This window comes from Dioscorea cayenensis, unplaced genomic scaffold, assembly GCF_009730915.1.
Source record: "Dioscorea cayenensis subsp. rotundata cultivar TDr96_F1 unplaced genomic scaffold, TDr96_F1_v2_PseudoChromosome.rev07_lg8_w22 25.fasta BLBR01000056.1, whole genome shotgun sequence".
Lineage (NCBI taxonomy): Eukaryota > Viridiplantae > Streptophyta > Magnoliopsida > Dioscoreales > Dioscoreaceae > Dioscorea > Dioscorea cayenensis.
This window is the reverse complement of record NW_024086447.1, coordinates 1-23,705: the sequence shown is the minus strand read 5'-3', so window position 1 is coordinate 23,705 and position 23,705 is coordinate 1. Positions and strand designations below refer to the sequence as shown.

General features: G+C 35.6%; 1 protein-coding gene and 1 pseudogene across 1 annotated transcript; both read left to right on the top strand.

Moving 5' to 3' along the window:
- The first annotated feature begins 1,206 nt into the window (after nucleotides 1–1,206).
- Nucleotides 1,207–7,372, top strand: LOC120253346 (ABC transporter C family member 8-like). Its single transcript, XM_039261681.1, has 12 exons — nucleotides 1,207–1,340; nucleotides 1,481–3,420; nucleotides 3,493–3,813; nucleotides 3,882–3,968; nucleotides 4,047–4,637; nucleotides 5,256–5,420; nucleotides 5,510–5,804; nucleotides 5,898–6,112; nucleotides 6,189–6,494; nucleotides 6,616–6,679; nucleotides 6,780–7,019; nucleotides 7,201–7,372. The coding sequence occupies exons 1-12, from the start codon at nucleotides 1,316–1,318 to the stop codon at nucleotides 7,305–7,307; spliced, it is 4,356 nt and encodes a 1,451-aa protein (XP_039117615.1). The 5' UTR covers nucleotides 1,207–1,315; the 3' UTR covers nucleotides 7,308–7,372.
- An 11,086-nt stretch (nucleotides 7,373–18,458) lies between these two features.
- Nucleotides 18,459–22,958, top strand: LOC120253347 (annotated as a pseudogene).
- The last annotated feature ends 747 nt before the right edge of the window (nucleotides 22,959–23,705 follow it).

The following is a 23,705-nucleotide window of genomic DNA, read 5'->3' as shown; positions in this document are numbered from 1 at the left end:
AAAAATCAATTACCCATATAGTAATCTAAAATTTCATAATTGTGTTGGACTTGATCAGATTTGTTAGTGTGGTTGAAAGGGGTTTTTTAACAACTTTTAAATTTTTTTAATATAAAATATAAAATAAGTGATTATGGTATTGACTTAATAATACTAATATTAATTAATAAAATTTATTTAAAATAATATAAAAATAAAAAATATATTAAAAAACATAATTATGAATTTATGACACATTTTATATAGAAAAAAAGTAAATTTGTCAAGTATACATCCTCACCTTTCTTTCTAATCTCTTCTCACTCTTTTTCCTAAACCAAACATAACTTTCTTAAAACCCTTCATTCTTTATCTCCTCCTCACCACTGCAGTTTTTGTTTTTCCCATCTCCCTGAATTGAGCACGTGGGTTTAATGATACATATAAATATATATATATATATAGTCATTCTCCCTTATTTCTAGTTGTAGCTTTTTAAAAATTTTTATACTCGTAGCTAGTTTAAGCTATTATATATAAAATAATATAATTAAACAACCCTACCATCAAAATTATTGTATATCTTAGATTTCAAAAGTCTTATGAATATTTATTGTATAAATAATTATTTGTAATTAATATTTTTTAATTATTAATATTATAAATAATATAACGTGTAATTAATGTTTTTTAATTATTAATATTATAATTAATATAAATAAAAATTTAAATGTTATAAAAAAATAAATACTATTTTCTGAAATGTTTTTGGAACATATTATATATTTATTATAATAGTATGTATAAATAATAATAATAATAATAATAATATGAGTCAGCTAAAATACCCAGGTCCCAGACAGTAATGTAAAGGTAAGACAGGTGGTCCGCTGCAGTAACAGTTATGTTTTTCCCCATCTCCCTGATATAATAATAATAGTAATAATAATAATGTGAGTCAAACACAAAACACCAAGACAATAATGTCAAAATGTAAGACGGGTGGGCAAGTATTTAAAGCTATTGGACAAGATTGGGAGTACAGAAAAATGATTTTTTTTTTTTTTCTTTTAAAATCTGATGCCTGAACTGGAGCTTTCTTCGCCGACGTTTAACAATAGTGGTTTAGTTAGAGATTGAGGCACGCAAGTTTTTAAAGCTAGTGGAATGGTTGAAGAGTACAAAGTAAAGAATAATACCGTTTTCTTTATTCTAACAACCATATATATTTTTCTTACTCTGATGCGGGACCAGAGCTTACTCTGCATTTATGTTTAGTTAATAATGGTTCAGGCCTACGTTTTCTTGGGTTTCCCTGTAGAGAAACACTCAGACCATGTTTTCTCTAAAGAATTTTCAAGGTTTGTTTCTTTTGTGAGTTCATTTATTCATTGCTTTTCTTCTTTGTGTTTCAGCACTTGACATGAAGTATTCTTAGTTTTGTGCTGTTTATTCTTAGCTTTTGTTTTTATATGGTTTTGTTTGTATGATGATGGCGTAGAGTTGTTCACCTGGCTTTGCGAGGGAGAGTTTGAATTGGGATCTTCATGCGTTCAGAGGAGCATGTTTGATTCCTTGAATCTCTTGTTCCTTCTTTCTTTCCTTTTGGCTTTGCTTTATGTTTTTCGAAAGAGGAATAATATTCATGGAAGGAGGAGTAGAGGATGTGTTTATGTCTTTGGTTCAATCCTTTGTGCCATTGCTAGTATCATTTACTTTATTGCTTGTTTATTGGTGAAATTCAAAGGGAATAACAAGCTTCTTCATCAAAATTGGGTGAACTTTGCGATTAGAAGCATTGTTTGGATCGGTTTAGCAGCATCTCTGCAGTTATTGATTAATAAATTCATCAAAGTATTGGTTTTAGCCTGGTGGGTTTGTTTTTCTGTGCTCGAATCAGTTATTGTTGCAGAAATGTTGTTTGGAGGGCAAAGCATACAGATACTTGACATTTCATCTTGGCCAATCTGCTTGTTGCTCTTGTATTGTGCTTTCGATCTTGCTCGAGGAGACAGTCATCAGAACTCTTCTGGTGCTGATTTAGATCAGCATCTATTGTTTGAAGAAGCTAAGGTGAAAACAGAGCTTGAAAAAGCTGGCTTTCTTAGCATGATGACCTTTTCTTGGATAAATCCTTTACTTAATTTAGGCTATCTGAAGCCATTAGTTCTTGAGGACATTCCCTCTTTGAGTTCAGATGATAGTGCTTTTGTAGCTGCCAATATTTTTCTCTGCAAGTGGGGTAACATCAATAAAGAAAAAAGATCATTTACTAGCAATTTAATTATCCGAGCATTAGCGAGATGTTATTTAAAAGAGATGATACAAGTTGGAGTGTATGCTTTACTTCGAACAATAGCGGTTGTGAGCTTACCTTTGCTAGTTCGTGCATTTGTTCACTTGTCAAGCAATGAAGGGAAAGATACATATCAAGGTGTCTTACTTGTTGTTTGCTTGATCCTTGTGAAGTTAGTTGAATCATTTTCGCAAAGGCATTGGTTTTTCAATTCAAGGAGATATGGAATGAGAATGCGATCGGCTTTAATGGCGGTGGTGTTTGAGAAGCAGTTCAAGCTTTCTTGCATTGCAAGGAGAAGGCATTCAATGGGGCAAATAGTGAATTACATTGCTGTTGATGCTTATCGTCTAGGTGAGCTTCTGTGGTGGTTTAACATGGCATGGAGTTTACCACTGCAACTTCTTTTAGGCATTGCCGTGCTTTTTAGTTCTGTTGGCATTGGTCTTCTACTTGGCCTTGTTCCTCTTGTTCTTTTTGGTCTTGCTAACATTCCATTTGCAAAGAGGTTGCAAATCTGCCAAACCCATGTTGTTAATGCACAAGATGAACGGATACGAGCGACGACAGAGATCTTAAACAACATGAAGATCATCAAGTTGCAGTCTTGGGAAGACAAGTTCAAGAATGTGATTGAATCTATCAGAGAGGTGGAATTCAAATGGATGAAAGAAGCACATATCAAGAAAGCTTATGGAAGTGCATTTTACTGGATGTCTCCTACTTTTATCTCTTCTTTGGTATTTGTTGGATGTTCTCTAATGAAAAGTGCTCCTCTTGATGCAAGCACAGTTTTCACTGTTTTAGCAACCCTGAGAGTGATGGCAGAGCCAACGAAGATGTTTGCAGAGGTAATCTCCATGATAATACAGGCAAAGGTATCGATGGACCGTCTCAATGCGTTTCTGCAAGAAGATGAGTTCAAACATTATGATGTAGTCAGGATTTCAGAAGGAAATTCAGATGCAAGCATTAGAATCCATGCAGATTTTAGTTGGGAGGAAAATTCAACTGTTTTGACACTTGAAAAAATAAATCTGTTTGTAAATAGGGCCGAGAAAGTCGCCATGTGTGGCCCTGTAGGCTCTGGAAAATCATCACTTCTTCTTGCCATTCTTGGCGAAATACCGAAGACATCTGGATTAGTAAGTAGTTACATAACCTTCTTTCAAAAACTTTTTAAGATGACAAACTCACTGAGGCGAATGTTTATTCAGGTCGAAAGTCTTTGGCTCGATGCCTATGTTTCTCAAACTTCATGGATCCAAAGCGGAACAATTCGTGATAACGTACTTTTCGGAAAGGCAATGGACAATACCAAATATCAGATGACCATCAAGGCCTGCGCACTAGATAAGGATATCGATAGTTTCGAATATGGAGACCTGACTGAGATTGGTCAGAGAGGATTGAACTTGAGTGGAGGGCAGAAGCAAAGGATTCAGCTTGCCAGAGCAGTCTATAGTGATGCAGATATATATCTTCTTGATGATCCTTTCAGTGCTGTTGATTCGCATACAGCTTCCTATCTCTTTGAAGTAAGAACAAATGTTATATACTGTATACATAATTCAAGGTCCTGATATGCTTGTTTTCATATTCTCAGAAATGCATAAACGGGGCTCTGGAGAAGAAGACTGTAATTCTGGTGACACATCAGATTGATTTTCTGACTGAAACTAATAAAATTATGGTAATGTGTTTGTCTTAGATATTGAATTCCTAAAGATGATATGCTTAGTATGATGATTTTCGCAGTCATTTCTATCAGGTTATGAAAGACGGTAAAATTACTCAGTCAGGAAGTTATGAAGAACTATTGAAATCAGGGACGGTATTTGAACAACTAGTGAATGCTCATCAATCTGCCATGAAGGAGTTGAGCACTGGAAATCATGTCCGAAAGGGAAAAAATCAACAAACTCTTTCTGCTCACTCAAATGAGAAAATCCATAATGTATCAAACAAAGCCTTGCCGAAGGTCCAGCTGACTCAAGAAGAGGAGATGGAAACTGGGAATTCGAGATGGAAACCATATCTTGACTATGTTCTTATTCCAAAATCTTCATTTCTTTTCGCAATGGTTGTGTTTTTTCAGTCGTTGTTCATCATACTGCAAGCAATATCTACATTTTGGCTTGCATTTGTTACTCAACTTCCTAAGATAAGTGATGGCATGCTGATTGGAATTTACAGTGCATTTTCAATCCTTAGTGCCTTTGCGGCTTTTATGAGGAGTTTATTTGGTGCACATCTAGCATTAAAAGCTTCGAAGGCATTCTTTTTTGGTTTGCTCGAGTCTATCTTCAAAGCTCCAATGCAATTCTTTGATTCGACTCCTATGGGAAGAATCTTGACCAGGGTATAGTTCCTATGAAACTATTATTATTTTTTAAATATCATATTAGGACGGATGATATTGAGATTAATAGAATTAGACATTCTTGGTAGCTCGGCTTTATAATCTATCATCTTGGATTATAGAGCTTAGGTACTAAGTACTTCTATTTATATTAATTTCAGTATCATGATAATATTGAGATGCCACAAATAGGATTAAGATGGGTAGAGTAAAATGATGGGGGTAGGGTGAAGTTTTATGTGAACATAGAATGTCTCGGATTGAAAGGTAAGTTTTATAAAACACTAGCTAGGCCATCAATGATATATGGATCAGAGTGTAGAGTGTTGCACGGTAAGATAAGCATGGTTGGAAGGAAAATACTGAGATGAATGTTAGATGCTATTACAAAATGAATGAAGCTTTTTAGGTGGAAGGTCGTAAAAGAGGGAGAGGAAACCTGTGTTTAGCAGAAACTTTGTGTCAGGATACATCTATGCTTGGTTTATCCGGTCTTTTAATTTTGCAAACTCTTTTATGTATTTATTGTCTTCCAAAAATGTCACATTTAACCTAACAGAGATTCTATGCAATTTACAGATGATTTGATTAATTGTTTTTGAATTTGACATGATGCAGGCATCTTCAGATATGAGTGTTATGGACTTTCAAGTGCCATATTCACTTGTTTTCACGCTTGTTTCGGCAATTGAGGTCATTGGAACAGTAACAGTGATGGCAACAGTAACATGGCAGGTCCTTATTATTGCGATTCCTATTACCTTTGCTGCAGGACAAGTCCAGGTAAATCTCAGTTCTTGTTTTGCACCACCACAAATTTATTGTTTTGTGATAGATTGAATGACCGAAATTAACTCATCTTAACTTGAAAGACATATTATCTTGCATCTGCAAGAAAGCTGGTAAGAATCAATGGCACAACAAAGGCACCTCTTACGAACTATGCTGCTGAAACATCAAATGGTGTTGTCACAATCAAAGCCTTTTCGATGATACAATGGTTTATCGAGAACAATCTAAAGCTTATCGACACCGACGCAACCATGTTCTTTCACACAATTGCTTCCATGGAGTGGGCTCTTTTGCGAGTGGAAGCACTTCAAAACTTGACCATATTCACCTCTGCTATCTTGTTCGTATTGCTTCCACAAGGAACCATAACTCCAGGTGATCAGACTTTCATCTGGTTCAATTATAAACGTGAATTCAAGTTTAACAATTTGCCGATCATTCTTTGTTTTTCATGTATCATGTTGTCAGGGCTTGTTGGTTTAGCTCTTTCTTATGCTCTAACACTGACCACTTCGCAAGTGTACCTAACAAGATGGTACTGTAACCTGGACAACCATATCATCTCTGTTGAGAGGATAATTCAATATATGCACATTTCATCAGAACCTCCAGCAATTTTAGAAAGCAATAGGCCACCATTTTCATGGCCCTCAAAGGGAAGGATAGATTTGCAAGATCTTCAAGTAAGCAAGCACACTACTAGCGATGCTACTATTTTAGTTTGCATCACCAGAGCCTCATTTTGCAGTTGGATTACAGATAAAATACCGCTTGAATGCACCACTAGTTCTGAAGGGAATCACCTGTACTTTTCCAGCTGGGCATAAGATTGGTGTTGTTGGAAGGACTGGAAGCGGGAAAACGACACTGATAAGCGCTTTGTTTCGATTAGTAGATCCAGCAGGAGGGAGAATTCTTATAGATGGTCTTGACATTTGCACCATTGGCCTGAAAGATCTCAGGTTGAAGCTCAGCATAATTCCTCAAGAGCCAACCCTCTTCAAAGGTAGTATTCGAAGTAACTTGGATCCTCTTGGACAGTATGATGATCGAGAGATATGGGAGGTATATAATATATATTTGAACTCTTGACATATTTTTTTATTGTCGTGAATCCATGGATTTAATGTACTATATTACAGATATACAAGATAACATACTAGCACGTCTTAACAATTACTTACAGGCAATACGAAAATGCCAATTGGAGCCAGTGATTAGAAGCCTTCCTGCCCTTCTTGATTCATCTGGTAAGTAGTTCTTTCTTATTGATTAGGTACTCCACTTATCATATATGAATTTCAGAAATGCTAACAGTGTTACTGTCATATTAATTTTTGAATTAAAAAGTAAGTGATGATGGAGAAAATTGGAGCGTCGGGCAGCGGCAATTGTTCTGCCTGGGTCGTGTGCTCCTCCGAAGAAACAAAATTTTAGTACTCGATGAGGCAACTGCATCAATTGATTCTGCAACTGACAACATAATTCAGCAAGTAATAAATCAGGAATTCTCAGGTTGCACAGTGATAACCATTGCTCACAGGGTTCCAACAGTTATAGACAGTCAAATGGTCATGCTTCTTTCCTATGGTATGCCATCTTCAAATGCATCTCATTTTTATTACAACCAATTCTTTTTCCATATGATTCTTCAATGTTGCATGAAACTGTTTTTTTTTTTTTTGTATTAATTTAACCTTATATGTTGTCTCAGAACCTAAGTACCTAACAGTTCATCATTTGTATTGTTTATCTGTTTATTTTTTCATAGGAGAAGTGGTGGAATATGACAAGCCTTCAACTTTGATGCAGTGCGACTCCTCTTTTTCCAAACTTGTTGCAGAATATTGGTTCAACCATAAAAGGAACGTTGTCTAAGATTTGTATTTTGTTTTTATATAAAATAATAATACTAATACAATGTTTGAGAGGCCTTGATAATGCCAAAGCTCTCATAATTTATTTATTTATTTTATAAAATAAATAAATAAACCACAAATACGTTAAAAAACAGAGACTCACAAAAACAAGAAAGAATTCACTAGAAGTGGAATAAAAAAAACAACATAAAGAGATAACTAAAGAGAGACAATTAGAAGGAGGGAGGTGTAATGAATTTATTTATAATGAAATGCATATGTTACAAATTTCAAAATACAGTGGGGTATCAATTTTTTTTTTTACTTTAATATTTTTTTAAACTTAAACTAACATAATTAATTTAGTAATTCTTTTTATAACAAAAACGAAATAGTTGGGAATGTCAACAAGGAGCAGTGGTGGGTTATGTAACCTGGCACCATTTCTTTTGCGAGTAGTGATCCCACGGACTTGAGTCTGTGGGATCTAAAATGCACCCGAGACGTGGCTGTTGTGCAGCCACGCTTTTTGATTTTTAAAAGACAATTTTTAGTCATTTTATTAAAGTTTAAATTTTAATAAAAATAAACAAAAGGCAGTATGGTCATTTACTCTGACCATACTGCCTTACCACCCGCTTCTTTCCCTTTCCTTGTCTTCTTTTTATTCTTTTCTCCTTCTTTCATTCTCTGGATCCCAAGCTTCTCCATTTCTTTCATAACAATTGTGCCTAATTAAACAAGTAAGCTCTCTCTCTCTCTCTCTCTCTCTCTATATATATATATATATATATATATGCAAACACACTCTCAAATTTCAGGAGATATTAATAGGATTTAATATTTTATTTGTCTAGAAAAAAACAAGGAGGCTGAGTTTGATTGAATCTAAAAGTCTGGTTTTGTACCTATCCTTATTATTTGGTACGTTCTTATACTTTTCTTTGGTTGAAGTTTGTTTTAGTAAAAAATAATTTTTCAATGTTCTCCTTGTTCTTATTGGGAATTATGTTTCTAGTTTTGTCCAATATGGCAAGTACTAGTGAGACACAAAGTTTATATCTGGATGTATGGGAAGTGGAAGACTATATTTATAATGCAAGTGAATTTGAATCAGAGAAAGAAAATGAAAATCAACCTTTAAATGAAGATGAACTCCATGAACCAAATGAAGCACAAGGAGAAGATAACACTGAAAAAGCTACTGAAGATATTAATCAAGAAGTTTTTCTTGCGCCACATGTTGGTATGCTTTTTGATTCAATGGATGAAGCATATGACTATTATAATCAATATGCATACAAAAAAGGGTTTAGTGTGAGAAAAGGAGCAATAAGAAAATCAGAAAAAGATGGTAATGTCATTGGATCAGGCGTTTTGCAATCGCTTCTAAAGAAGGTTACAGAGAAGAAAGATTCAAGAAGACTGAAGGTGACAAGAAGAGGCATCAGGGTGAAACACGTTGTGGTTGTAAAGCTAAACTTTTAGTAAACAAAAACTCGGATGGAACTTGGGTGGTTTCGATGTTTGTGGAGGAGCACAATCATATCTTAGCAACTCCAAGGAAATGTCATCTTTTACCATCACATAGAAAAATCGGTGAAAGTCAAAGAGTTATGATTGATAAAACGAGACAGTCGGGCATTAGAACCAACCTCATGATAAATTATCTTTCACAAGAATCTCAAGGGAGTCGAAATGTTGATTTTATTGAGCTAGATGCAAGGAATTATATGCGCACAAGAAGAAAAATAGAATTCTCAGTGGGAGATTCACAAAGGTTGTTGAATTATTTGAATGAAATGCAAATAAAGAACCCCCATTTTTTTTATGCAATCCAACTTGATGATCATGGAAAATTAACAAGCATATTTTGGAGTAATGCAAGATGTAGAATGGATTATAGCTACTTTTGGAGATGTTGTTTGCCTTGATCCAACTTACGGAACAAATAAATATGCAATGCCGTTTGTTCCAATTGTAGGTGTTAATCATCATCTTTAAACTGTATTATTTGGTTGTGCATTGATTTTTGATGAAACAGAATACTCTTTTGTTTGGGTACTTGAGAAATGGCTACAAGCAATGAAAGGAAGTCATCCCAAAGTGATTCTAACTGATCAAGATTCTGCTATTAGTGGTGCAATTGCCAAAGTCTTGCCATGTACCATTCATCGATATTGTCTATGGCATATTTTTCAAAATGCTAAGCGACACTTAGGGAGATTATTCACAAGGGGGTCGAAGTTTGGACAAGATTTGTCTTATTGTGTGAGGAGTCTTGAAACTATTGAAGACTTTGAAAAAAAATGGAGTGAATTGCTCATTAAATATGATTTGAATACAAATGATTGGATGTTGAGAATGTATAGGAAGCGCCAACATTGGGTTCCTGTGTATTTGCATGAATTCTTTTGTGCAGATATGTGTACAACTCAACGAAGTGAAAGTATAACAAATTTTTCAAAGGGTTTTTGAGTAGAAAAATGTTGTTGTTGGAGTTTGTTCAAGGTGTTGATAAGGCACTAATTAGATGTCGAGAGAAAGAAATTGAAGCTGATTTTAAAATGAACAATATGCAACCATCCTTAATACTTCATATGCTTATTGAAGAAGAAGCAAGCAAATTGTACACACCGGCTATCTTTGATAAATTTCAAGAAGAACTACTTGGAAGTCTTCGGTACAAGTGTGAAAAAATTGAAGAGAATGGGAATATAGCTTCATATAAATGTTGGATACCAGAAAAAGAAGTTAGACTTGTTAAAATGTGCTTTGAATCTAGTTTTTTTTGTGAGATGTAGTTGTTGCAAATTTGAATTTGCGGGTTTCTTATGCCGTCACATATTGAAGGTATTCATTGTGGCTAATGTGGATAAGATTCCAAGAGAATACATGTTAAATCGTTGGACAAGAGATGCAAAATGTGGAAAATTTTTTGATGAAGAAGGTCAAGAAGTTCAAGAAGATTGCTATACTCATTTAACACTTAGATATAGCACCCTTTCTCATGAAGCACAAGAAGTTGCAACCAAGGGATCTTGCTCTACATAAGTTTACAAAGTGGCTTTGCATTGGTTGAGGAAGACAAGAGAAGAGGTTGAAAAGGTTATTAAAATGCAAAAGTTTGAAGTTCCAAATAACAACATTGACAAGTGTTTATCACAATAATCGATTATGCCAACCGAAGTAACAATCCATGACCCTCCACTAGCAAAATGTAAAGGAAGTGGTGGAAGAAAAAAAGTATTTTGGGAGAAAAATCTCAAGAAAAGAAAGGCCAAAGTTGTTATGGGAAAGAATTCACATATTACTATAGCTTAAGCAAGTAAAGGTACTCAATATAATATTAATATTTACATTGAAAAAAATGATATATATGTAAGATATTATTATCATAATCCCTATTTTATTCATGTTGCAGCAAGTAAAGGTACTCAACCTCGACAAGTTTTTGTTTGTGATGATGATTCCAATACAAGTGTATCAATCAAGGTTAGTTTTAGTGTGATTTATTAACATGTGCATGCTTTATTGTTGGTCATATATATAATAATAATCCTTGTTTATTTACTTCGAACAGGAAAATGCTACACATCAACTTGTCTTTACTAAGAGCAAAATGGCTAGAATTGATCTACTATAGGCAATATTTTCCATGGTAATGATGCTGAAGCCATTAAGTTCATTAAGGTAATTTGCACAACAAGAAAGATTCATTCAAACCTAGTTATTGTATTTAACTATTTTATAATATTGTCATTGATAAACTTTTCATCCTTTTTTTTTCTTTGAACAGATTCGATGGTGAGAGCTACTGCATTGGTTATCTTCAATTGGTGTTCTTCTTGTTTTGTTATTATGTTTGATTTGCTTGATGTTTAGTGGAATTGATGAACTGTTGTGATTGATGTTTGATTGGATTCCAGTTTCTTAATTAATCTGGATGTGTTGATTGATAGAATCCTGGACTTGAATGTTAATGAGAATCCTATTACTTTGTTTTTACTAAATTGTTACTGCAATTCTTCTTTGTCAAATATTTCATTGAGTTACTGTGAAAATCATAACAAATCCTTATTTGTCAAATATTTCTGGAGTTCTGGAAGAACAAGGTGCATGCATCAAAGAACATAAACAGAACCAAGTCAATTACAAGCAATTTATTGTTTAGTATACTGGGCAATAATGTAGATACAGGGTATTTAAAAGCTGAATTTACATAATGATTTGTTGCTCTCATCATTATTGCTCAAATCCAGTGAGAGCATAGAAATACAAATTGCTATTGATGAACTAAATTAAATCAAGAGGCACAGAGCAACCTAAAACTGATGAGACAATTACAATCAAAGTCAAAATTAAAAATCAAAATCAAGAACAATCTTAACAATCCCCTTGCCAATCACAGTTAACAAACTAAAGTCACATAATTCTGATGTTGCCCGAAACAACTGATCATAGGTAAACGAATCACCCACAACAGACGGGTTGACAGAAACTCCAGCAGATGGCAATGGACCTCCAGATGGCACAACATTCGCACTCATTTCCCTCCTTTCCGCAGCCAGGACGCCTCTCCTCATCATGCAAAACACAACAACAATCACCACGAACACAAGAAATGCAATGGCACTGAAAACTCCTATCAAGATATACTTCACATTCCATCCTTTCCTATGGTAGTTATAGGGTCATCAAAAGGTATCCTGGAAGTAATTACCCACAAAAGATGTATTCTTGCTGCCATATCCAACAGGCTCTAAGCCTTGGAAGTAATTCATAGAGAGATCCACAACACTAAACCTTGCAAAAAGGATCCCAAACACTGAAGGAATGGGGCCATAGTAAGAATTATTGGAATTATTGATGCTGAGGTCGAGTGAGGCTAGGCGAGAGAGGGTGCTGAGCAGAGAGGGATTAGACCTGATAAGCTGTTGCTGGAGAGGATTAGGGTCTGGAGATTGGGATCAGACCTGAGGTTGGAAAGCTGAGAAACCGACTGTGTGATGGCACCTGTGATGTGATTTCCAGCAAGAAAGAGTCGCACGAGCCTAGAGATACCGCCGAGGGAGTCAGGAATGCTATCGGTGATGTCACAGCATGAGAGGTCGAGCACGGTGAGGGAGTGGGGAAGGAGGGAGCCGAACCACTCCGGGATCGATCCAGGGAGAGAAAAGCAGGAGGAGTTGAAGGTTTCGAGGAGGGCTGATCTCGCCGTTGAAGGAGGACTCGACCAATCCGTTGATCTTGATGGAGGATTGGGGAGATCGGTCGATCTTGGATGGGACCCGGAGTGAAAGAGATCCGTCGGGTGACGGGGAGGGATGATCTCGCCGAGGCCATAAGCTATAAGATCGGGGCCTTGGAACACCGCAGGGAGAACAACATCAACATCGTCGGCGGTGATGAAGCGGCCTGGAAGAAAAAGAAGACGAAGGAAAGGGATAGAACTAGGTGATAAAGCAATATAGTCAAAGTAAATGACCATACTGCCCTTTATTTTTTTTTATTAAAATTTAAACTTTAATAAAATGACTTAAAAATTATTTTTTTAAAAAATCAAAAGGTGTGGTGCACTGCACATGCGTCTCGAAATGTATTTTTAGATCCCACGGACTCGAGTCCGTTGGATCACTACTCTCTTTCTACCATCGGAAACAATTGCACGCATCTTGAAACGATGGGTGACCTTATAGATATTGAGGACAAAACATTCTCTTATTCACTTCACCCTTTCACTATTAAAGGCCTAACTTTGTTTTTTCTTAAGGGATCAAACTAGAAGTCACTTTTGGAGGTCTATTCGCGGGAAGTTCTATAAAGTTTGTTTGGTTGGAGGGCATAAAAATAGAGGGATAAGAATGGAGAAAGGGATGGGGATAAAAATAGAAAAGGAAGATTAGAGATGCGAACAAAAATAATGTTTGGTTGGAGGGAATGTGGATAGGGATAGGAGAGAATATAGGGAAAAATTTTAGTAAAATTACTTTTGTACTCTCTCATATTTTAATTAAATAATATGTTTTAATTGTAAGAAAATTTATTAAATAGCTCCAATTTCTATAATTTTTATTAAATAAGTTATTGATGTATTTATTTTTCTAAAATAAAAATTTTTAAATTTATACATTTTAATAGATGAATACAATTTTATTATTTTTATTTAAAAATAAATAAATGTAAAAAAATTAATTATTTTTAAATCTCTAAAAATTTTAATAAATCTAATATTTAAAAATAAATGAGATTTTTTTAATTTTTCTTCCAAAAATATTATTCAAAAAAATTTAAAAAAATCTTAATTTGAGGGGTATAAAGGTACATACATTATCTATAAAGGGGTATGAAAGTTAAATTCTTTATCAAGGCATGCTCAATCCATCAAAATGAGGGGATGGGCATGAAGGGTTTGAGAGGCATGCACTCCCCCTCATTCCCTTTTTCCATGCCCTTTGGTGCATGCCCAAACATGGGCATGCACAGTGTCACTGAGGGTTAATCCTCAATCCTTGGGGATCAACCTTTGCATCCAAACACACCTAAATCTTTGTTTCTCTCCTATGGAAGGTTTAATAGAACTTTTGAATTTACTAGAGTTGTGGTGAAAGAAAAAGAATAAAACCACTAATTTATTAAAAAAGCAGAAACATGTTGTGGCTATTTTTAACAAAAAAATGGATACTTTCTCTTTTATAGTAATATTGTACAACCGATTTTTTTCTTTACATCTTTGGATGTGGATGTCCAAGCGGAAGGATCTTCTAGTGTTTCGTAGAAGCTTAACTCGTGAGATTGTTAATATGTTGTTTTTTTGTTTAGCTTAATTACGTTAGGGTTGCTAATCTTTTTATGGCATAGTGTTTGGAGTCACTTACAAGGTTAATATGTAGGCAAGAGTAGGTTGTAACTTGTAAGGCCCTAAGTAGTGGATTTTGGTAATGAAACTCTCTCTCTAACTTTCCCTTGTCTGCATCTTTGCCTTTCTCAAACCCTTCAATTCTCCGTAGAATTTTCTTGATTCCTATTTGTAAGTCGTGTTAGCTTAACAATCGATATCCAGCAGACTTTCCTGCTGACGACGATGGTGACCAGAGACTCGTTATCAAGCTTTGAAAATGGCGATTGAAGAGCTCAAGTTACAACACAGGGAGGATCGGAAGCTAATGGAATCTTGATTCGAAGATCTGTTTCAGCTAATGACTTCCTTAACAGCTAGGGGTTAAAGAGATTAGAGGACCTGAGGAAATGGTTGGAGAATCTTCTCCAACTCCTTTAAGATTAGTGTCCGAGACCTAATTGAGGGACTTTCGCTATGAAACCATAAGGCTTTTTACGGAATCCGAGAATTTTTACGGAGAATGGTATATTCAACCAATATTTTTTTATGTGAAATTTTTTTAAAAAAATTTATTTTTTTATATTATATGCATTAACTATATATATTATTTATTAAAAAAATAAAAACAAAAGCAAAAACAAAACCAGGAGGGCCATGCAGCCCTTCAGCTCTCCCTTAACTTTGCCCCTAAGTCTACAAGGAATATCACATTATTGTTAAAGAGGATGAATTACTAGCGGCGATGATCCAAGACCATTGGATTTGAGAATGAGAAATAACACAAATTTCTTGCATACTATCGCCAATCACAAGAGGAACATCCTCCACCTACAAGATAAGGACAGAGCCTTTTGTTGACCAAATAGATATCATGCACCCACTCGGGCAACAGAGGGACCACTTCTATAACCTCTTTAGCACTAAAAAGAGACTTCTTCTACACCATTTACTAGTAGATCCTCTTTGCTTATAGGTGTTGAGAATATAGAAGAGTATATTGGAAAGAATGGCTTGCTTTTCTATTGATTCATATGATATATTTATACACACGATTGTGAAGTTACAAAGATAGAAACTATCCTATAATTAAGAGATTACAACTAATTACATAATAATACAACTAATAACAAGATTATTGGTGATTGATTGAGATCTTATAGTGATTGATTGAGATCCTATAATCAGGGGGTAATTGAGTACAAGGATTGTATAATATGCCCCCTCAAGATGGTGTTCCGGAGGATGCCAATCTTGACTCGTAAGTCTTGGAAACGTCACCGTGGAAGTGGTTTGGTAAGAGCATCTACAAACTGGTCGAGTGGAAGAGACATGAGTAACACGAAGAGCCCTGATTTCACTTGATCTTGAATAAAAATGATAGGCAATAGCGACATGTTTCATGTGCGAATGGAAGATTGGGTTCGAGCAGAGATAGGGTGGTACCAATGTTGTCACAATAAATAGTAGGTTGTGTAGGGAAGAGTGACACGAAGCTCTGTGAGAAGAGAACAAATCAATTGATTTCGAAGTAGCAGTTGCAACTGAGACGGTACTCAGCTTCCGTGGATGACTGAGCAACTGCGCGTTGTTTCGTGGAAGACCAAGAGATAGGATGGCGACCAAGATAAATAAGATAGGCACTCATAGATGTATAATCATCTTTGTTTCCAGCCCAATCAGCATCAGAGAAGGTATGAAGTGAGAGTGGATTTTCCTTAGGAAGAGATTTACCATGAGTCAATGTGCCACACAGATAGCGAAGAAGTCATTTTGTAGCATTCCAATGTGCAGATATCGGACGATGCATGAACTGGGAAAGCTTGTTAACAGTATACGTGATATCGGGGCAAGTGAGGCAAAGATATTGTAGACTGCCAACAAACGGAAAATATTTTCGCGCCAAAGTTATTTTTTAGCCCGCCAAGCAATTTTCGCGGCGTTTTTAATTAAACACGCCGCAAAATGAAATATATTGCCAGCGTTTTAATGAAACGGCACTATAAAAGTGCCGTGAAAGGCCTAATTTGTTGTAGTCATAGTAACCTCGAAGAGAGCTGGCTCTTAAGGAATTACAATGAGCTTCAACTTGAGGATCTATCAGGCTAATAGTGTAGTATAGATGTCAAGCTATTTTTTTAAGGTTCTCCCCCTGCCTGAAAAGTGCAAGTGATTCCCTTTAGAATTAGTGGTGCATTCATGCAGTATTTTTATCTGTAATCCAACAGAAAAAAATAAGGCTCCAGTGATACAAATTAAAAACAGTAGCATTGCTAGTGTGCTTGCTCACTTGAAGATCTTGCAAATCTATCCTTCTCTTTGAGGGCTATGAAAACGGTGGCCGGCCCATTGCTTTCTATAATTGCTGGAGGTTCTAATGGAATGTGAATTATTTACTGAATTATCCTCTCAGCAGAGATGATACTGTTGTCAAATTACAGTACCATCTACAGTTGAGAACTGGTCATTGTTAAAGCCTAAGAACTGACAACATGAAATATGATAAACAAATAATGATCAGCAAATTTACTAAGATGGAATCAAATTTATAATCTAACTAGATGAAATTCCAATCACTAGGAGCTAAGGTTCCCTGTGGAAAGTATGCGAGAAAAATAGCAGGTGTGAATATGGTCAAATTTTGAAGTGCTTGCACTCTCGTAAGAACCCTCTTCATGGAAGCAGTTGTATGAAAGAACATAGTTGCATTGGGGCAGATAAACTTTACATTGTTCTCAATAGTCTATTCCATCATTGAAAAGGCTCTGATTGTGATGACCCCATTTGATGTTTCAGCAGCATAGTTTGTAATAGGTGCTTTTGTTGTGCCATTGATTCTTACAAGCTTTTTTGCAGATGCAGGTTAACATTCCTTTCAGGTTAAAATGTGTTAATTTCAGTAATTCAATCTTTAAAAAAACAAAAAGTTTGTTCCGATCCGAAACAAGAATTTTTTTTTTTTCCCTTGATAAAAGTCAATCGATCACAGTTTTATTTTAAAAGAGATAACCACAAGCAGTGAGTACCCCTCCCTACATGAACAAACAAACAAGAATTAAGATTCCCGTGGACATGTCCTGCTGCAAAAGTAAAAAAATTTGCCATAATAACTAATAAGGGCCTGCTATATTACGGTTGTCATCACTGATACTCTTCCTATGGCTCCAATTGCCAAAACAAGTGTGAGAATTTACCATATATATATATATATATATATAACCCTTTGGAAAAATGTGAAACATATAACAGGCGAGAGACACATGTAATAAAAAGCAAAAAGATACAAAAATTTGAAATAGTCTGCAAGAAAATCCATTCGAGGAGTAGAAAACCAATTTGATTGATTTGTCTAAACATTAATCTAATTTGCTTAACTAAATTGTATATTATCATTCATCTTAATCTCTCCATTAGCTAGACTTTCTTAAATAATCATGCAAAATATTAAATAATAAGTTCGGTATAATTGATACAATCATCTTCCCTTTCTCTCTAAAACTCACATCTACACAATTGTGAAGTACAGAGTGGGGGTGGTGGACCAAAGTTAGTATTAATGCTCTTACTCTTTTTGCCTCTGATGCTCGTTTCTTTATTTTATTTTATTTTTCTTTTCTTTTCCTTTGTTGTGATCTTGAATTGAACTTTCTATGCGTATGTTAGCAGCTTATAATTGCTCCAACTGACTTTTTCTTAGGATTCTTTGAAGAGAAGACTCCGTATTATTTCTCTAAAGAAACTTCCAGGTTCGTATATTTTGTGGATTCATCCACTCATTCATTCATTTTCTCTTTTGTGTTCCAGTGTATTTCAGTACTTGACATTAAGTATTATAAGTTTTGTGCTGTTTATTTTCAGTTCTTGTGTTTATAAAATTCTCTTTATATGATGATGATGATGATGATGATGATGTAGAGATGTTCACCGGGCTTTGCAGGGGAGAGTCTGAACTGGGATCTTCATACAAACAAAGGAACATGTTTGGCACTATGAATCTCTTGTTCTTTCTTTCTTTCATTTTAGCTTTACTTTCTGTTTTTCTAAAAGAGATTTTTATGTTCATCATAGGGAGGAGTAGACGATGCATTTATGTCTTTGGTTCAATCCTTTGTACCGTTGTTAGTATCATCTACTTTATTTCTTGTTTATGGGTGAAATTCAAAGGGAAGAACAAGTTTCTTCATCAAAACTGGGTGAACTTTATGATTAGAAGCCTTGTTTGTATTGGTTTAGCAGCATCTCTGCAGTTACTGATGAATAAGTTCATCAGACTATTGAGTTTTAACTTGGTGTGTTTGTTTTTCTGTATTCGAATCAGTTACTGTTGCAGAAATGTTGTTTGGAGGACAAAGCATACAGATAATTGACATTTCATCTTGGCCAATCTGTCTGTTGCTCTTGTATTGTGCTTTCGATCTTGCTCGAGGAGAAAATCATCAGAACTCTTCTGGTGCTGATTTTAGTTCAGCATCTATTGTTTGAAGAAGCTAAGGGGAAAAACAGAGCTTGAAAAAAAGCTGGTTTTTCTTAGCATGATGACCTTTTTCTTGGATAAAATCCTTTTACTGAATTTAGGCTATCTGAAGCCGTTAGTTCTTGAGGACATTCCCTCTTTGAGTTCAGATGATATTGCTGCTGTAGCTGCTGATGTTTTTCTTCATAAATGGAGTGATATCAGTGAAGAGAAAAGGCCATTTACTAGCAATTTAGTTATCCAAGCATTACTGAGATGTTATACGAAAAGAGATGATACTAGTTGGAGTGTGTGCTTTACTTGAACAATAGCTGTTGTGAGCTTACCTTTGCTCAGTACGCGCATTTGTTTGCTTGTCAAGCAGTGAAGGAAAAAGATACGTATCAATGTGTCTTACTTGTGGTTTTGCTTAATCTTCATAAAGCTAGTGGAATCTTTTTCCCAAAGGCATTGGTTTTTCAATTCAAGGAGATATGGAATGAGAATGCGATCGGCTCTAATGGCGGCTGTGTTTGAGAAACAGTTCAAGCTTTCTAGCACTGCAAGGAGAAGGCATTCAATGGGGCAGATAGTGAATTACATTCGCGGTTGATGCTTATCGTCTCGGTGAGCTTCTGTGGTGGTTTAACATGGCATGGAGTTTACCACTCCAACTTCTATTAGGCATTGCTGTGCTTTTTTTAGTTCAGTTGGCATTGGTCTCCCTACCTGGTCTTGTCCCTCTTGTTCTTTTCGGTCTTGCTAATATTCCATTTGCAAAGAGGTTGCAAATCTGCCAGTCCTGCGTTGTTAATGCACAAGATGAACGGATACGAGCGACGACAGAAATCCTGAACAACATGAAGATCATCAAGTTGCAGTCTTGGGAAGACAAGTTCAAGAATGTGATTGACTCTATCAGAGAGGTGGAATTCAAATGGATGAAAGAATCACATATCAAGAAAGCTTATGGAAGTGCATTTTATTGGATGTCTCCAACTTTTATATCTTCATTGGTGTTTGTTGGATGTTCTCTAATGAAAAAGTGCTCCTCTGGAAGCAAAGCACAATTTTTCACTGTTTTATCAACACTAAGAGTTATGGCAGAACCGACAAAGATGTTTGCTGAGGTAATCTCCATGATAATACAGGCAAAGATATCAATGGACCGCCTTAATGCATTTCTGCAAGAAGATGAGTGCAAACAGGGTGATGTAATCAGGATTCCTGCAGCAAAAATCAGATACAAGCATTAGAATCCAAGGAGATTTTAGCTGGGAAGCAAATGCAACTGCTTTGACACTTGAAAAGATAAATTTGTTCGTAAATAGAGGTGAGAAGGTAGCTGTATGTGGTCCTGTAGGCTGTGGAAAAATCATCACTTCTTCTTGCCATTATCGGCGAAAATACCAAAAGACATCTGGATTAGTAAGTAGTCACATAACCTTCCTCCAAAATTTTTAAGATGATAAACTTACTAAAGTAAATCTTTATGCAGGTCGAAATCTGTGGTTCCATTGCCTATGTTTCTCAAACATCATGGATCCAGAGCGGGTCAATTCGTGATAACATACTTTTTCGGAAAGGCAATGGACAACAACAAATATCAAATGACCATCAAAGCCTGTGCACTGGACAAGGATATCGGTGATTTTCAGTATGGAGACCTGACTGAGATTGGCCAGAGAGGATTGAACTTGAGTGGAGGCCAGAAGCAAAGGGTTCAGCTTGCTAGAGCAGTCTATAGTGATGCAGACATATATCTCCTTGATGATCCATTCAGTGCTGTTGATTCGCATACAGCTTCCTATCTCTTTGAAGTAAGAACATATGTTTTATCATGTGCATATATATAGATACTTAGTGGTCCTGATATGCTTGTTTCCATTTTCTCAGAAATGCATAAATGGAACTCTGGAGAAGAAGACTGTAATTTTAGTGACACATCAGATTGATTTTCTGACAGAAACTAATAAAATTATGGTAAGGTGTTCGATTTAGATATCGAATTCTTAAAAGATGATATGCTTGGTATGATGATTTTGGTGGTCATTTCTAACAGGTTATGAAAGATGGTAAAATTACTCAGTCAGGTCGTTATGAAGAACTACTGAAATCAGGGACAGTGTTTGAACAACTAGTGAATGCTCATCAATCTGCTATGGAGGAGTTGAACTCCGGAAATAATGTACAAAGGGAAAAAAACCGAAAGAAACTCATTCCGATCTTTCAAATGAGAAAATTCATAGTATGTCAAAGAAAGCCTTGCCGAAGGTCCAGCTGACCGAAAAAGAGCAAATCGAAACCGGGAATTCGAGATGGAAACCATATCTTGACTATGTTCTTTTTCCAAAAGGCTCACTTCTTCTTGAATGGTTGTGATTTGCCAGTCATCGTTCATTGTACTACAGGCAATATCTACATTTTGGCTTGCATTTGCAACTCGACTACCTAAAATAAGTGATAGCATGTTGATTGGAATTTACAGTGTCTTTTCAATCCTTAGTGCCTTTTCAGCATTTATGAGGAGTTTATTAGGTGCGCATCTAGGACTGAAAGCTTCAAAGGCATTCTTTTCCGGTTTGCTCGAGTCAATCTTCAAAGCTCCAATGCAATTCTTCGACTCTACTCCTATGGGAAGGATCTTAACCAGGGTGAAGTCTCTTTGACTGCATATTAACATATGAAATGCCAAAGAATTTGGTGACACAGTTAATTATTAACGAAACTTACCTGAGTTCAACATGATGCAGGCATCTTCAGATATGAGTGTTATCGATTTCCAAGTGCCGTATTCGCTTGTTTTCACGCTTGTGTCAGTAATTGAGGTCATAGGAACAGTATCAGTGATGGCAACAGTAACATGGCAGGTCCTTATTATCGCAATTCCTATTAGCTTTGTTGCAAGACATGTCCAGGTGAATCTCAATTCTTGTTTTGCACCACCACAAATTAGCTGTTTTTCAATAGATCGAATTGCCGAAATTAACACTTTCTAACTTGAAAGGCACATTATCTTGCATCTGCAAGAAAGCTTGTAAGAATCAATGGCACAACAAAAGCACCTATTACAAACTATGCTGCTGAAACATCAAATGGGGTCATCACCATCAAAGCCTTTTCGATGAAGGAATGGTTTATCGAGAACAATCTAAAGCTTATTGACACAGATGCAACCATGTTCTTTCACACAATTGCTGCCATGGAGTGGGTCCTTTTGCGGGTGGAAGCACTTCAAAACTTGACCATATTCACCTCCGCTATTTTGCTAGTATTGCTTCCACAGGGAACCATAACTCCAGGTGATCAGAATTTCATCTGTTTCAATTATAAATGTGAATTCATCTTTGCCAATCTGCATCCTTTATTTTTCATGTATCATGTTGTCAGGGTTTGTTGGTCTAGCTCTTTCTTATGCTCTAACACTGACCACTTCTCAAGTGCACTTAACAAGATGGTACTGTAACTTGGACAACCATATCATCTCTGTTGAGAGGATAATTCAGTATATGCGTATTCCATCAGAACCTCCAGCAATTATAGAAAGCAATAGGCCACCATTTTCATGGCCCTCAAAGGGAAGGATAGATTTGCAAGATCTTCAGGTGAGCAAGCACACTACTAGCAATGCTACTATTTTAGTTTGTATCACTAGAGCCTAATTTTGATGTTGGCTTACAGATAAAATATCGCCCAAATGCACCACTAGTTTTGAAGGGAATCACTTGCACTTTTCAAGCAGGGCATAAGATTGGTGTCGTCGGAAGGACTGGAAGTGGAAAAACAACTCTGATTAATGCACTGTTTCGATTAGTACACCCAGCAGAAGGGAGAATTCTTATAGATGGTCTTGACATTTGTACCATTGGCCTAAAAGATCTCAGGATGAAGCTCAGCATAATTCCTCAAGAGCCAACTCTCTTCAAAGGTAGTATTCGAAATAACTTGGATCCTCTTGGACAGTATGATGATCAAAAACTATGGGAGGTATATATTTGAACTCTTAACATATATTTATCATCATGAATACATGAATTAATGTAATATATTACATGACTATTAATTATTCGTAGGCAATACGAAAATGCCAATTGGAACCAGTGATTAGAAGCCTTCCTGACCTTCTTGATTCATCTAGTAAGTAGTTCTCTCTTGTTGATTGGTCACACTACTTTGTCAGATATGAATTTTAGAAATGCTAACAGTATTACTATCAAATTAATTTTTTACTAAAAGTATGCGATGATGGAGAAAATTGGAGCGTTGGGCAGCGTCAATTGTTCTGCCTCGGTCGTGTGCTTCTCCGAAGAAACAAAATTTTAGTACTTGATGAAGCAACTGCATCAATTGATTCTGCAACTGATAACATAATTCAATGAGTAATAGAGCAGGAATTCTCAAGTTGCATAGTGATAACCATAGCTCATAGAGTTCCTACAGTTATACAATGCTTCTTTCATATGGTACGCCATCTTCACATCCATCTAATGTTTATTAGAACCACTTCTTTTCTTTTCTCGTGTAATTTGTCATTTAATTTCTACTACAAATACTAATTTGATTTGAATATAATGTTTGGATTTTTCCTTCAGTGTTGCATTAATATTTTGTTGGAATTTTTTTGCCTTGTAACAATTTAAGCTTATATGTTTTATTATTTCTCGGGAGAAGTGGTGGAATATGACAAGCCTTCAACTTTGATCCTATACAACTCCTATTTTTCCAAACTTGTTGCAGAATATTGGTCCAATCACAAAATGAACTTTTTATAGGATTTATTTTATACTATATTTTTATTGTATGGAATTTATACATTTCCATATGAAATAGATGATAGAATGTGTGTTGATAGAATTCATGTATAGCTAAGGTTTTTAATGTAAATGACAATATAATTAGCTAAAGATGAGAATCAGAAATTGATAATTATTAATCATCATTGTTATCATCAGCCTTCTTAGTATGCCAGAGCATCTAGTTAGACCTAAAAGAGTATCCCACGTGAGGGTTAATCTTGAATTTTAAGTAGTTCTTACTCAAGCACCATCCATTGTTTTTAAAGAAGACATGAAAAATCATTTTGGTAAATACATTCATAAAAATCAATGTAGTCTACTTATTCATGA